The sequence below is a fragment of the Callospermophilus lateralis genome, chromosome 3 (genome assembly GCF_048772815.1).
Source record: "Callospermophilus lateralis isolate mCalLat2 chromosome 3, mCalLat2.hap1, whole genome shotgun sequence".
In the NCBI taxonomy this organism is placed as follows: Eukaryota; Metazoa; Chordata; class Mammalia; order Rodentia; family Sciuridae; genus Callospermophilus; species Callospermophilus lateralis.
The window spans coordinates 34116686-34131767 of record NC_135307.1 but is presented as its reverse complement, the minus strand read 5'-3'; the positions used below and the strand labels follow the sequence as shown (position 1 = coordinate 34131767).

The 15082-nt window shown below is 35.8% G+C and overlaps 1 gene segment (V, D, J or C); it reads right to left on the bottom strand.

Annotated features, from left to right (window-relative positions):
• LOC143641527 (T cell receptor alpha variable 13-1-like) overlaps positions 1 to 4375 on the bottom strand; it is a 29694-nt gene extending 25319 nt beyond the window's left edge. Inside the window, 1 exon segment of the V gene segment in view lies at positions 4321 to 4375. Within this exon segment, the coding sequence occupies positions 4321 to 4375 (55 nt within the window).
• Between the last annotated feature and the right edge of the window lie 10707 nt (positions 4376 to 15082).

Below are 15082 nucleotides of genomic sequence, written 5' to 3'. Positions count from 1 at the left end.
ATGCCTTGGACTCAATCCTCAGCACCACATAAAAATAAATAAATAAATAAAATAAAGGTATTGTGTACAACTACAACTAAAAATATTTTTTAAAAATACTAATGACATTCTTTACAGAACTAGAAAAAAAAACAGTTTTAAAACAAAAAAATAAGAGACCCAGAATAGCTTAACAATTCTGAGCAAAAATATGCTGAAGGCATCACAACACCAGACTGAAGGCATCACAATACCAGACTCCAAATTATACTACAGAGCTATAGTAACAAAAACAGCATAGTACTGGCACCAAAACAGATTAAAAAGATCAATGGAATAGAATAGAAGACAAACAGACAAACCCATGTAAATACAGTCACCTGATGCTCATAAAGGTGTCAAAAACACATGTTAGAGAAAAGACAACCTTTTTAACAAATGTTGCTGGGGAAACTGACATCTATTTGTAAAGAATGAAACTTGACCTCTATCTGTCATTCTATACAAAAGTCAATTCAAGGTGAATCAAAGATCTCAGAATAAGTTCGGAAATTCTGAAACTGTTAGAAGTGAACATAGGCTCACATTTTGTCACAGGTATCAACTTCCTTAACAAGACTCTTAAAGCACAAGAAATAAAACCAAGAATCATAATGGTACATGAAATTAGAAAGCTTCTGCACCACAAAGGAAACAATTAAGAGTGTGAAGACAGAGCTTACAGATTGGGGGAAGATCTAGGCCAACTACTCCTCATATAGGTAATTAATATCCAGCATACATAAGTAACTCAAAAAACTCAACACACACAATTAATAAATGAGCAAAAGGTCTAAACAGACACATCTCAAAAGAAGAAATATAAATATGACCAATGAATATATGAAAAAATGTTCAACATCTCTAACAATCAGGGAAATGTAAATAAAAATTACACTGAGATTTCATCTCATTTCAGTCAGAAAGGCAATTATCAAGAATACAAATAATAAAAAAATGTAGGTGAGGATGTTGGGGAGTGAATATACTCCTACATTTTTGGTAAAACTGCAAATTAGTACAACCACTCTAGAAAGAAGTTTGGAATTTCCTCAAAAAAAAAAAAAAAAAGGAATAGAACCACCATATGGGACAGGTATTAACCTTGATACATACCTAAAATAACTAAAATCATCATGCTATAGGGATACAGGCACATCAATGTTTATAGCAAAGCAATTCACAATAAACAAGCTATGGAAACTACTCAGATTCCCATCAATAGATGGATAAAGAAAATGTGATATATACATACAATGGAGTATTAGCAATAAGAAAATTAAATTATGGAATTTGCCAATAAATGGATGGAACTGAAGACCATCAGGTTAAGTGAAATAAGCTGGACCTAGAAAGTCAAAGGTCAAAAGTTTTTTTTCTGATATGAGGAAGTTGAACCAAAATAAGGGGGGAAAGAAAAAGGAGGAGAAGGAAATCCTGTGAGAATAGAAGAGAGATCAATGGAATACAGGAAGGGGATTTGGGGGGAAGGAGGAGAGATGGGAGAGGGGAAGAACTGTGTAATGTATCTGACCCAAATTTCCTATGTACATAAATGAATATACCACAGTGAATCTTACCTTTATGTATATCTACAAGGCACTAATTACAAGAAAAAGAAAACTATAAATAGGTAGAAGAAAGATCAGTGGAGGAAAAGTAACAAGGAGAAGGAGGAGTGGAGGGAAAGGCAAAGTACTAGGGATTGAATTAAAGCAAAATATATTCCATGCATGTATAATTATGTCTAAATGAACCCTATTATTATGTATAACTAAAATGAATTAATTTTAAAAGTGAAAAAAGTGATTTTTTTTTTTTTGGATACAGAATCTGGCTAAATTATTCAGGCTGGATTTGAACTGGCACAGGCATATGCTAACATGGGCTGCTGTGCCCTGGTTAAAGACTAATTCCTAACAAAAGACAATTTAAAACATATTTCATGTTCATAGGAAGTTAACTTGAATGTTTTAGTTATCTTTATTTAATTAGTTTAAAAATGCTTTTTTGTAGAAACAGTGTTTCTACAAAAACAACGTTTCTACAATGACTTCTACTTCTTCTAATGAGAAGACAGGCATTATTCATAATGTTGTTTCTGAGAATATACTGTACAAACTTTCTCTGCCTTGTTGTCAAGATTTTAGTTGTCATTTTGTCTTAACTGGGTACCCCAAATGTGGATTTGAATTCATTCTCTTTTTAAAACCAGAGTAGTGTACTTAAAGAATTTCTTATTCAACTTTCTGATCTCACACATGGGATTGTTCCTGACTGAAGAAGATCAAGTTTGTCTGTGGGTGGAGATGCTGGTTATGGGCAAAGATTATGGAATGGGTAAGATAATAGATAATTATAAAGCCAGATCAAGTCACATGACCATTTGTGGAACCAAGGACTATAAGAGTTGTGAAACTTATTTTTTATTTTAACATGAATATATTCTGATATATAGAGAGCATGCTTTATTTTCTTTCGTGTACCGCCATAAGATTTACTAAAGAGAGTTAATCTTATATCTTTTTATATCTATTAGTTATTCTGTAGAATATCAGTGGAACAGTGTGATACAGAGAAAAGAGAAATAACTATGACCCTGAGATAGACTAATGAACTCTGTATCCTTTGGGGAGAGGGTTAGCTTGTTTTTGATTGAGTGAGGAGTAGTTACATCATATAAACTGGTGGAATGGTTTTTTCATTGTCTATTTGAACAATAAGTGTCATTAAAGAAGGTTCATATGGATGCCAAGTTGGCAAGGGGGTGTTATGGGAGCTTTATATTTTCTCAGCTAAAGTATATGGAAATATTTTCTCAATACTTGCTTCCCAATATTGTTCTGGCTTAGCATTGTCCACAAAAGAAATGCAAAAGACCTGGAAGGTGGGCAGCAGCCCTTCCCTATAGTCACTGCAGGTTTGGAGCATTAATTAGCCACAGGGGCAGCTCAAACACGTGCTGTGATCTGCCAGCTCATCTTACTCTGGATTCACAGCTGCTTCACTTCCCACCACACTTCCTCCTGCAGCTCCTCTTTGTCCTGTAGTGTGATGGCAAATGAACTGCTTCACCTAAAAGTCATAGACCAAATAAGACTGAAGGAGTTAAGGGACAGATAAGTTTTAGTTTGTTCTTGTACCTTCCCATTGTCCTCAGGGGATCCACTATATCCTTACAAGTCACAGTACAACCAAGTTCATGTCCTCCTTCATCTATCCTTCCCAAATATAGTCCAGCAGACCTTTGGTAAACTGAGGCTCAATAATAGTTGCAATGTCAACAGCTTTGCACAGACTCTACCACCAGAGCCAGATATTGGCTGACATCTAATCCTTACAAGTAATCTTATTCTCCAACATCCATGGTGGTTATTCTTTGATGAAATAGCTAACACATAGCCTAAGGGGAAAGGGCTAAAAAATAAATTTTCTTTTCTATTCCAAATATGTAGATCAAGATTCATGCTGTGAGCAATTTTAAGTGAAACTACCTCTGTAAACTATGATGGTGCAAGTTATTTCAACTTTAGACAACTTTAAGCATGTTCTATATAATTTATTTTAAGTCAAACATAGAAGAAAGTTGCTGCAGAGACCTCTTTCCAAATGGGATAGAAGCAACTTTTACTTAGAATTGAATCTTCTGATCTAAACCACAGAGTAGGCAGCCACAGTCACTACCTTCTTGTCTGGGCGCTGCAGGTGCATCTCAGCTGGCTTCTGCAGCAGGACCCATCTCCCATGGAGCTCCTGAGTTTTTGTTCAGCTTTTACCATCAATTCAAACACTGTGGGTTCCCAGAGAGCACAGAAATACTTTGCTGAGTCTTCCAGCTGTAAGGGTGAAATGGTAAGGCTGACGGATTTAACTGCTCTTCTGAACTGGACAGAATAGCGACCTCTGATTTCATTTTCACCAGAAGAGCCCTGACGAATAAGGAAAATGATCTCTCCACTGGGAAGTTGTTTGTACCAAAATAAAATGTATGCACTCCAACTCGTTCCATATGAACAGTCCAGGGTGACTGCTCCTCCCTCCTGACCAGAGGTGGCTGGCTGGACTTGAATCACTTTCTGGGCCACACTGAATCCTGTGGGAACAATCAGAAAACAGGGCTGATCCTCTGATGTAGTGATTAAAACATTATAAACATTAGACTAATATAGGACACAAAACCAAAACAAACTGGAGCCAGAGATTGCTTTCCTGCATTCCCCCTTTCTTGCAAGTGGAGCACCATATGCCCGTGTGCAGTCCTTTCCTCCTTAACATCCTTAGCCATGTTTGAACCCAACCTACCAGAGTAGGAGTAGATAAAGGCCATGGACACCCACAGCAGGTGGGAGAGCGGCATGTGGCTCATATCCCTCTGCACAAAAGTGTTATTTCAGCCTCAGACCCAGAGTTCAGTGCCTGAGAGCCTGGCAGTGTACATATGTACTTCCTGGGTTCCCATGCTATACCCCCAATAGGAAATGGGGTTCTTACGTTTATAGACCACAAGGTCTGTGCACAGATGAGAGAAAAATTGTGGTTCACCCCAAACTGTTACTTTGCCTGCTTCTCTTTCCCTGGTAACTAAGTTAGACAGAAGCTACACAGGGAGCATGAGAAAAGTCATTAGTGTTGAGGGTTAGAGCTGAGGGAGCTGCAGACAGAACAGGTTTACACACGTTGATGTTATTCAGTGGAATAATTTGGAGCATCCATTGAAAGTAGAATTTATTATGAGTCATGGACTGTCTTTGTAATCTATTCACAGGTCACTAATTTAACACATATTTACTTTTCTCCATTGAGAACCTAATGAAATTTAGAAGAAGAAAATCCTCCTGGGCCTCTGTCTTTCTCCATGAAAGGCAATGTTAACCAAAATAGTTACAGAATCACTTTCTTCTTCCTTACGGAGTTCTGGAGCCTATTTAAATTCTAGAATTAATAAAGACACATCTAAGTCAATGATAAAGGTCAGTCCTTCTGACTTTTAGCAAGTATTCATTGATTATGTTTTTGTTAAAGTACAACAGGAATAAATTATTATTTTTTCAAAATGTGATGTTGCATTTTATTTACTAGATTCTAAAAAGATGAAGATGTTTAATCCTGCTACCTCCACAAAAGGAATTTAACTTATTATATTGTGTTTTGAAGAACTGTTTTTATACCACACTTTCTATCCCATTGATCTGAATAATTCACCCTCACTTGCTAAATTTTGTATATTTTTTCTACATTTTTATTTGTAAAATAACATCCTCATAAGCATGCCAAGTCTTTCTGTGACACAAGGCTATAATCTAATCCTGCAGAATGTGCTGATTGACTGCAATGACTTAGGGGCCAGTCAACACCGAAGAACTTGACTGAATTTCTGCATGCTGCTATATGATGGTGTGGAACACAGCTGTTGATCTTCCTTTTGGTCCCATTGCTTTACTGGGTGAATGAATATTAAGAGACCAAAAGGCCAAAAGAGAAGAAAGTTACAGACATGTTCTCTAAAACAGCTCCAGTTCCTGGATATAGGTTTAAATATCAGATCAGTTTGTGGTGCAGGGAAGAATGTATAATAAATTGAGCTCTACTCCTCTGTCCTATTCCTCTCTAGATATGCATAAGCAGCTGGTTTGCAATTTTATGGCATTTGTCCTGAAGCAGGTGGACACTGGGATGCCCACCAAAGCCAGGAGAGCAGCATGACTGCAGAATTACCCTTTGTTGATCTGTTCCTGCTCTATGCTGCTGGTAGTTGGAGGTGCAGGGTCTCAGCAGCAAGTGGCAACTGCCTCTGAAATGTGGTTTCCAGGAGGGTCTTGTTTGGATGTGCTGACACTTCAATTGCAGAGTTTGTCCCATCCTTGACACTGTGCTGCCCTTTCTTGTGATGTAATTGACAGGTAGTATTTGGTAAAGTAAACAGCTTAATATCTAAGAAAGTATTTGAAGGAAAATGATCATTGAAAAATCTATAAGATTAGTTAATTAACCTGAGATCTCAGGGACTTCTCTGAAATAAAATATGAATTCTGGCTGTGACTGCAAATTTTCACTCATTTTGATTGATCTCTTGTCACATCCTGTGGTGAAACACTCTTACCAATTCTTGGTTTCCCAACAGAAGCCCTGTCCTTCCCACTCACCCAAACCATGGGGACTGGAACCTTCACAGAGGCACAGCATCTGCTCAGACAAAGGAGATCCAACAGGTTCCTGGGTTCTGAAATCTCTCCAGTGTCAGAAGTGACAATGACAGCAGAAGTACAGTCATATTATTTATAATGTAACTCTGTTTTTTCTTAGTTTAATTAGAAGTCCTGGAAGGAAGAGGGAAGGGAGAGTGGTGGACCCCTGAATCCCAACATGCAGCCATGTTGATTCCAAGTGCACGTCTGTGGTCTGCAACAATTCTGCTACTCTTGTTAGAGTTTTCTGGGAGACAAAACCTCTCCCCAAATGCCATTTCATCTGTGAAACATTCAAAACTGATAATTGTGTAAATATTGTCCAAAACAAAAATATTTCCTTCTTTGGACATTGAATTGAGTAAAGATTCTCCTCCAGTTTAAGCTGAAAATTCATCTGGAGAAGAAGTTTCTGTTAACTTCCAAATTTCAAAGATTTACTTTTGTTTGACTGCCCCATAAAGAAGCCCAAATGGAAACACTTAACTTATTCCATGGAAATCTGTACTCAGCCCCTCCCTGGTTCCTTTACAAAGTTCCCAACCCACATACCAAATGAAGCCACAGAATCAGTAGTAAGGTTCCCAGATCATCTCAAATCTCCCCACCTTTTCACATCTCCCCACCTTTTACATCCTTGGTAGTGCCTCAGCTCTAATGCTGACCACAAATTCCAACTAAGCATTGCATCCTATTTTATTCTTATATATTTCAAACCAATGAAAGCTACTCCAATCATATGTAAAAATTATTCCAAATTCATTATCTGACTTTTAAAACTCCTAGAAAAAACTGTAAAACAAACTGCGAGTCAAGGAATTTCACAGTACAATGTCTATGGTACATCTCTTATTGGTAAGAGCCAATTGATTTGGTTTTTCTTTTTCATTTTCTCTTTCTGTGTATTAAAAAACTGTGCACTGGGACTGGGCAGGGAGCTTCTGGTTTGTGTGTTTCAGGTGGACCAGTCTTCACATTTTGTTTTGTTTTGAGACAGGCTCTCACTTTGTTGACCTGGCTGGCCTTGGAACAATGGACCTGAGATCTTCCTGGCTAGGCCTCCAGGATGGCTGGAACTACAGGGGCACTCCACCCCACCAACTGAATATCTTTTAATTCATAAACTCATTAAAATTTTTTCTCAAAGAAAACTTTTTTTATATATATGTAGCCTAATGAGAATACATCTTGCAAAAGGATAGTTAATAAGGATTCCCTTCTCAATTTGGTGGGCAGATAGAGATCATAAAAATTGTGGTTGTTGCTATCCACTTAACGTTTTTTTTAATTTTATTACATAAGTCCCACATAAAAAAAGTATAGAAAATAACTTAATGGACTCCTTTTTATCTAGAAACATGAGTAAATACATAGTTAATTTTGTTTTGTTTTCTCAAGCATTACAGACAGAGCTAATGGAATGTCTTCTCTTCCAAAGAATTAGTCACAATTGGGAAGGTTCCCTACAGGTCCTTTCACATTTCACCCTTACAGCCATTTGTCATTAAACAATACCTCGAGTTGTGTTTGCATTTTGAGGTTTCTCCTAAATAGTTCCACACAATATATAACTCTTTGACATTACTTACTCAACACGATATTTTTAAGAGTCATCTTATGAAAATTTGTGGGAAACTACTTCTTTGCTTGAAATAGCTGTGTATTTGCATTGTATGAGTAAACTACCCTTGACCATTCCACTATTGATTGATTTTTCTTGTTATTTTTAAATACTACTGTATCCTCATAATTGTCTCCTGTTCACAAATATGAATTTCTTTGGTGTAGTAAATATCAGGAATTGGATTGACTGGATTTTTAGATTTGTATCTTTTTAAATAGTTAAGGCTAATTGTTTCCCTAAGTGGTTGCATAGACTCTTCTCCATATGATTGTTTTTCTCCTCTGGAAAAATAAAACTGCCCCATCTTCCCATATGCTTGACAACTATATCAGACTTTGATTTTGTTTATCTGATAGAAATAACAGTAATTTCTTCTCTTTCACTTTAATTTTTTGTAATAACTGTGGAAATGAATGTTTTATATATCACAACCATTTCTCTTTCCACATCTTTGAACTGCCTTTTATAATCTTGGGTTTCTTTTTTTTCTATTTGAATGTTTTCCTTATTTATTTATAGCAGTTCCTTATCTAGGCTTAATTCCTACTCTTATCTTGGTTATGTGGTTGGCAAATATATAAAAGAATGTGTCTTGTTTTCAATTTTGTGCTAGGGCACACAGGCAGATTTAGAAATTAGCTTTTTCTTATAAATTCCCTGGGTTTTTATTTCTTTCTTTTTTTTTTTTTTTTTTTTGCTTCCAGGCATTATAATTTTTTATTTTTTATTTAGACAGTTATAAAACATACATATATATGAAATGTAAAATTTTTTGGAGTACCCCCATGATTTTGTGTTGAATATTATAAACTTTATTTTAAAATATTTCAACAAAATTCATCTTGCATTTTATTATTTCAAAATAAAATCCATTATATCAAAATCTTGAGCATTTAAAAAAATTATGAAAAACCGTGATTCAAGCCAACAATTCTGTGCTTTGAGAGTCAGTGGATAAACCCTGCTTCATTTGTCCATGAGAAATTTACTCTGTTCCCTTCTGGCTTTTTCAAGGCTTTCAAAAGAGATCATTCCTTTTGGCAGCTGCAGCATACTCTTTTCTGTTTCTAGTATGTCCTCAGCTTCACCTTAAACAAAGCATAGATAGATATATGCAAGGTGACAAAGTGGTCATCAGCATGTTGTGAGATGGCCTGATTGCTGTGTTCCTACGGCAAGCTGTAATACCATATGGGGCCATGTCCTCATATCTCACAGTTAAACTTTTCACCCATTTTCCTCAGAAGTAATGCAATGCACCAATGCATACCAGAGAAAACACAATGATGAATTCTGAAACTTGTAGGCCAATCAGATGCCAGAATTTTTTTGAAACAAGACAGCATTTGAAAATGAGAGGAGAAAGAACACCAAGATGAGCAATATTTCTTTCCTTGAACCAAAGCCAGGATCATCAGTATTAATTGTGTCTGAACTCTATGTAATTTCTCCATTTCATGATGAAATGAGATGCAGAAATTACAGTCATTCCTGTTGTCCCTTAATATAAATGAAGTGACAGGAGAGAAAGTCAATTCTACTAAAAATTCTAATTTTTCAGGAAAGCTATGTTTTGACCTGAAATCACTCACAAACACTGGGTTTTTATTTCTGATTATCAAATAATTTTAATAAGTATAAATCTATTCAGTTTTATAATTTACTTCTCTTCCTTTTGGTAACATATACTTTTTTCTTCAAAGTTGTTACTTTTCCTAAGAGTTTTAAATTTTATTGGTTCGAATTTTATGTACTTCCTCTTAATAAATTTTAACTTCTACTGCATATAGGTCTTGCTTTTCAGTATTTTGTATCACAGTTTTTATTATTTTTCCATTGTTGCTAAGATAATCTACCATCAACTCAGTGGCACAAGACAACACAAATTTATTCTCTTAGTATTCTAAAGAGCACAAATCCAAGTCAGTTTCATTAGGCTAAAATCAAGGAAAAATCCAGTATTTGCCTTTTTGGCTTTAGAGTATGTCTTCATTTCCACATTCTTTATAGGGCTTTTGTTGTTGTTGTTCTGATCTATTGTCTGCCTCTTTCTTATAAGGATCCCTGTGATTAGTTTGGGTCCACTGGGTAATCCAGGACAATCTCTCCATCTCAAGATCTTTGAGTTAATTGCACCTGCAAAGTCCCTTTTGCTATATGCTATTCTCTTGAATTGTGACCCTCCAAATTCATATGTTGAAGTCCTGATTTTGAGTACTTATGGGTGTTATATTATTTGAAAATAAATTTGTTGCAGCTGTAATTAGTTTGAATGAGTCATACTGGAGTAAACTAAACCCTAATACGACTAGTGCCCTTATTATTATTATTTTTTTTTAAAAAAAGCAGTTATGTGATGAGGCAGGGAAACACACAGAAGGAAGAGGATTGGAGGACACCCAGAAAGAACACAAGCATCTACAAGCCTGAGACTACCAGAGCTAGAAGAGATGTTGGAACAGACCTTCCCTAGAGTCTTCTAGGGGGATAGACCTGCTTGCACCTTGATTTCACATGTCTGGCCTCCAGCACTGTGAGATGATTAATTTCTATTGTTTTGACTCACCCCATCTGTGGTACTTTGTTATGACAGTCCAAGGAATCTAATATACACCATGTAAGGCTACAAATTCACAGACTTTGGGATTGTGACATGAGCAGTTTAGAGGCCATTATCAGCCTATCACATTGTCTGTTTTCTGATTTCCATTATCAACATTACCAAGTATATTTATTTATTTTTTATTTCTTCAAAAATAATCAGCATTGAATTTCCCCTTCTATTATTTTGCTTTGTTCCCTATTTGATTAATATCTGTACATTTTATTTTCTATCAAAGTATGAATTATACATGAAAATAAAGTAGGTAAGTATCAAGTTATAAGAGACTTGAAAAATGCAAACATCCTTTAAAAAACAAACATCTTTCAAGAAATAGAATATTTGCTTTCTTTATTCCATCAAGATCCCTCGTGTCCAAGCAACTCCTGCTCCATGAATACGACTACTTTTTTGATTAGTTTCTCTATGAATTGGTTTGCCTATTCTAGAATGTGACATAAATGGAATCAAATAGTATGCATCATTTTATGTCTGGCAATTTTGCTAGGCATAATGTGGTCGAGATTTATTTGTGTATAATTATGTGTATTAATTGTTCAGAGCATTTTAGAGCTGATTAATATTCCACAATTGATTTAATCTCTTCTTTGTGGGTAGTTTCTCTTTTGATTGATTGTTCTTATAAAGCATATTTTTAAACAAGTATTTCATAAATACATGTTTTCAATTCCTTTTAGAAAATGCATGTAAGTGGCATCCTTGGGTTAGGATAGATGTGTCTTTGCTAACATTGTTTTTATAAGAATCTGCGAAATGGTTGCCCAAATGTACAAGAATCTAAGTGTTTCACATGTTTACTTTGGATTTTGAAATCCTTGTAGATTCACACAGAAAGTGTAAAAACAATGCAGAGTGGTCTTGTACATCCATTTTTCTGCACTAATAACACAATATGTAACCATAGATACACACCATTACCCTTATGTACGATTATAAAAACCAGGAATTGGTATCAATACAATATTATTCATTAAAATGCAGACCTTATTCTGACTCATTTGGTTTTGTCTCTCTTTGTGTGTCTGTGTGTGTGTGTGTATATACAATTCCATGAAACTTTGTCTCATGCATAGGTCTTTGTAACCACCACTACAATCAAGACCAAGACCCGGAACTGCTCCATCAGCCTAAAAACACTGCCCATGCACATCCTTCCCACACACAAACTGTGGCTCCCCTGCCCTTATCTACAATCCTATATTTTCTCCATTTAACTATTTTATATAAGTCAAATCACGAATTATGTGGTTACTTTTAATTACTTTAGAACATTACTTTTTTCGCTCAGTATAATGTCCTTTATTATCAACAGTCAATTCTTTGTCCTTGGTAAATAGTTTCTACCATATGGGTGTAGCACAATATATGTTTCCATTCATCCAATGAAGCATACACGTTTTTAGATCCATCATGTGTTACCTGTATCATTAGTTTAACCCATTTTATTGCTGTTGGAATAGGATTTTATTATAAAAATAAACCACAATTCATAACTTTGTTCACCAGTTAGTGAACATTTTGTTGTTTTCAGTTTGGGAATGTAGGGTATTGTGGATAATACTACCTTAAAAAAAGTCCTTGTGTAGATAATTATTTTCATATGACACATCTTTTTATACAAAGATGTATAAAAAGTATAAAAATGTATAAAAAACTGTCAAAAGACTTTCCAATATGGTCAGACCAACTTGTATTCTAACAGTGATGTATAAAGAGCCACTTGACCTAGAACTGAGTGAATGGTGATTACAAACACAAATGCTTTATTTATAATGAATAAATTTTGCAAGTTGGTTATCATTAAACTGAATTTCTTTTATTTACTTTAACAACCACCCTTCCATGCACCTGCACTAGTGAATCCATACATTTACTTCATCACCTATTTGTGCAAGTGAAAGCCAGTCTGTGTTTCTGTCAGTCTAAGCCCTACAGCAGGGCTTGGCTGGGGCCTCAAGCTGCAGGTTTGAGTTCAGGCTGCAGGTGCCTGGAGAGCACTGTGCTCCTGCTGCACAGAAGTAGGTGGCTGAGTCTCCAGGTTGAGAGTTCGTGATGTTCAAGGAGATATGTTTAGCACTTTTGTTGAAGAAAACTGTGAATCTTCCAAATTCTTCTTTTATCGTAACTGAACTGATGGCTACCAATAATGCTGGGCCTTTTCCAGGGAACTGCTGGTACCATCGGAAGTAGTCAAATAAACTGTTCTCATAAACACAGTCAAGCACTGAAATCCCTCCTTCCTGGACAGTCAGAGATTGAGGACTTTGCTTCACTTGCTGCTGGTCACTTTTTCCCTTCTGTTGGCCACTCACCCCTGCTTGGAAAGATGACAAAAAGTCATTAGGCCAACAAATTTATATTTCCCTCTTAAAACTCCTACCTATAAGATTTGTCTGTGTCTCAATTTTCCATTTCCCCATATTAATCACATGAGCTGGGGCTTTTCCTCCACAACTCACAGATGAGGTGAAGGCCTAGGATTAAAAGTGATGCTCCCAGGATCTTGTCCATTCCTCCAGGAGCACAGCCCAGTGAGAACCCAGCTGGTCTTCTAGGCTCCCCAGACAGCTGAGCTTCACTAAGTTTGAGAGCTCTGCAATTCTGTCAACAGGCTCCACCTTTTTACAAGTAAGTTTGCTGAAACCTTTCTGACAAGGAAGCACTTCCTGTTTTGTCCAAATTTAGAATTGTTGAAAATACATTTAAGGGGAACCAAAATCCTCTCCTTACACATGGATAAGGATTGGCTTAAAATTCCTCTCTGCTAATCTCCTTCTACCTTTACTTCATTTCTCCTGGAATATTAAAAATCATACTCTATGACAGTTGGGTACATCAGTAGAAATCATTTTATATGACAGTAGTGGAAGAGAGAGAATCCCCTGAAGCCACAGATTAGCATGAATAGAGGAATTTAATTTTTATTACAAATATTAATAAAATTTATTGGAAACACAATGGGCATAATATTCCCTTGAAAGCTAAGACATGGATCAGAACACACAGAATAAATGGTCCCTTTCTCCTCAGGGCATTTAAATGTGTCCATATTTTACATTACCCTAGAAAATGATTAAATAAATGTCATTGTCTTTGTATTATAAAACACGGATCAGGTAAGTTAAATATTTCTAAGAATATACCCTGATGTAAAAAACTAGGAAATAAATAATGAATAAATAAATAATAAATTCCAAAACATAGGAATGGGCTAATTATAAGTAAAAGAAGTTTAAAAAATTAAGGAAGATATTATTATTACCAAATTAGACAAAGGATTTTGTTGTATCTATATTTTATGTATTCTCAAATCTAGTCAAAGAGATATTTCATCACAGTGCCATAAGAGACAAGGGTCTATTGTATATCTATTCCCATTTCATTCTAATGTCCTAAATTTTTTATTGCTTATTTAAGTTTTGATGTTTTCTTTGTCATCTACTCATGTGTTCATTTATCTATAGGAGATGTTTCAAGACCCCCTGTATATGTGTGAAACAGCAACTAATATTGAACTCTCTCTGTACTATTTTTTCCCTGTACATTTATACATTTATGATAAACTTTCCTCTTTTTCTACAAAGGAAGCACTTCATGACTTTTCTTTGGCTTATCCAAATTGCCAGAACCACTACTCTTGCACTCTGGAGTCCTTATTAAATAAAATAAGGATTACTTACTTGAACAGGAGCACTGTGATACTGGATGCTCATTCTGATAACAGAGATGCTATTAACTGACAAATGGGCAGGTGGCATATGCAGCATGAATGTGCTGACAAAGGGCTGATTCATGTCCTGGGTGGGATGGAGCAGGATGGGAGGAGATTTAGTCATGCTGCTCAGAATGTTAGCAATTTAAAACTTATGAATTGCATATATCTGAATTTCCCATTTAATATTCAGACAACAGTTGTCTATAGGAACCTGGAAGACTGGGAGTGAAGTTGAGAATAAGAAGAGACTGCTAAATATTTATTTGAGGGCCTAGTAAATACCTACAAATGAATAGTACTTGTACCTCAGTCATGAAAGACACAGTCCCAATCATCAGTTAGCCAGTCCCAATAGTCAAGAAGAGCAAAGTAAAACCCACCAAAGAGACATGTGTGTCTAGACAAAATGACACAGGAAACAGTGAAGAAGTCTGCTTCTGAACCCAGTCAGAGAAGGGTCTTGATATAGGAGGGGCTTAAATTGGGCCTTAACCCATGAATGGATTTCTCAATAAAAAAGGATATGGAATTCTAGGCATAGGTTAACTCAGAGTGTCAGGAGATTGGGCCACGTATGGGTGGGAACATTATAAACTTACATTAGAAGAGTTAATATGGCCCTGACCTTGAAGGACAACATGTGTTTTCAAAAAACTGTTCCCTTTCTAGTCAATTTCAACCCTGTGAGACCAGAAAAACAGATAGTATTTAGGTAGATGGATAGATAAACATACAGCTACATGTTTGATATCCAAATATATTGTAGCAGAGTAGGAGATAATTTACTAGATTTTTAAGGAATGATCTCTCCCTAATTGCTAAACATGTGTAAGAGAGATAAACATGAATCTTCACTGAAACAGCATTGCCCCTTGTGGCCATATGCAGAGGTAATACTGTACAATTTTCTACAGCTT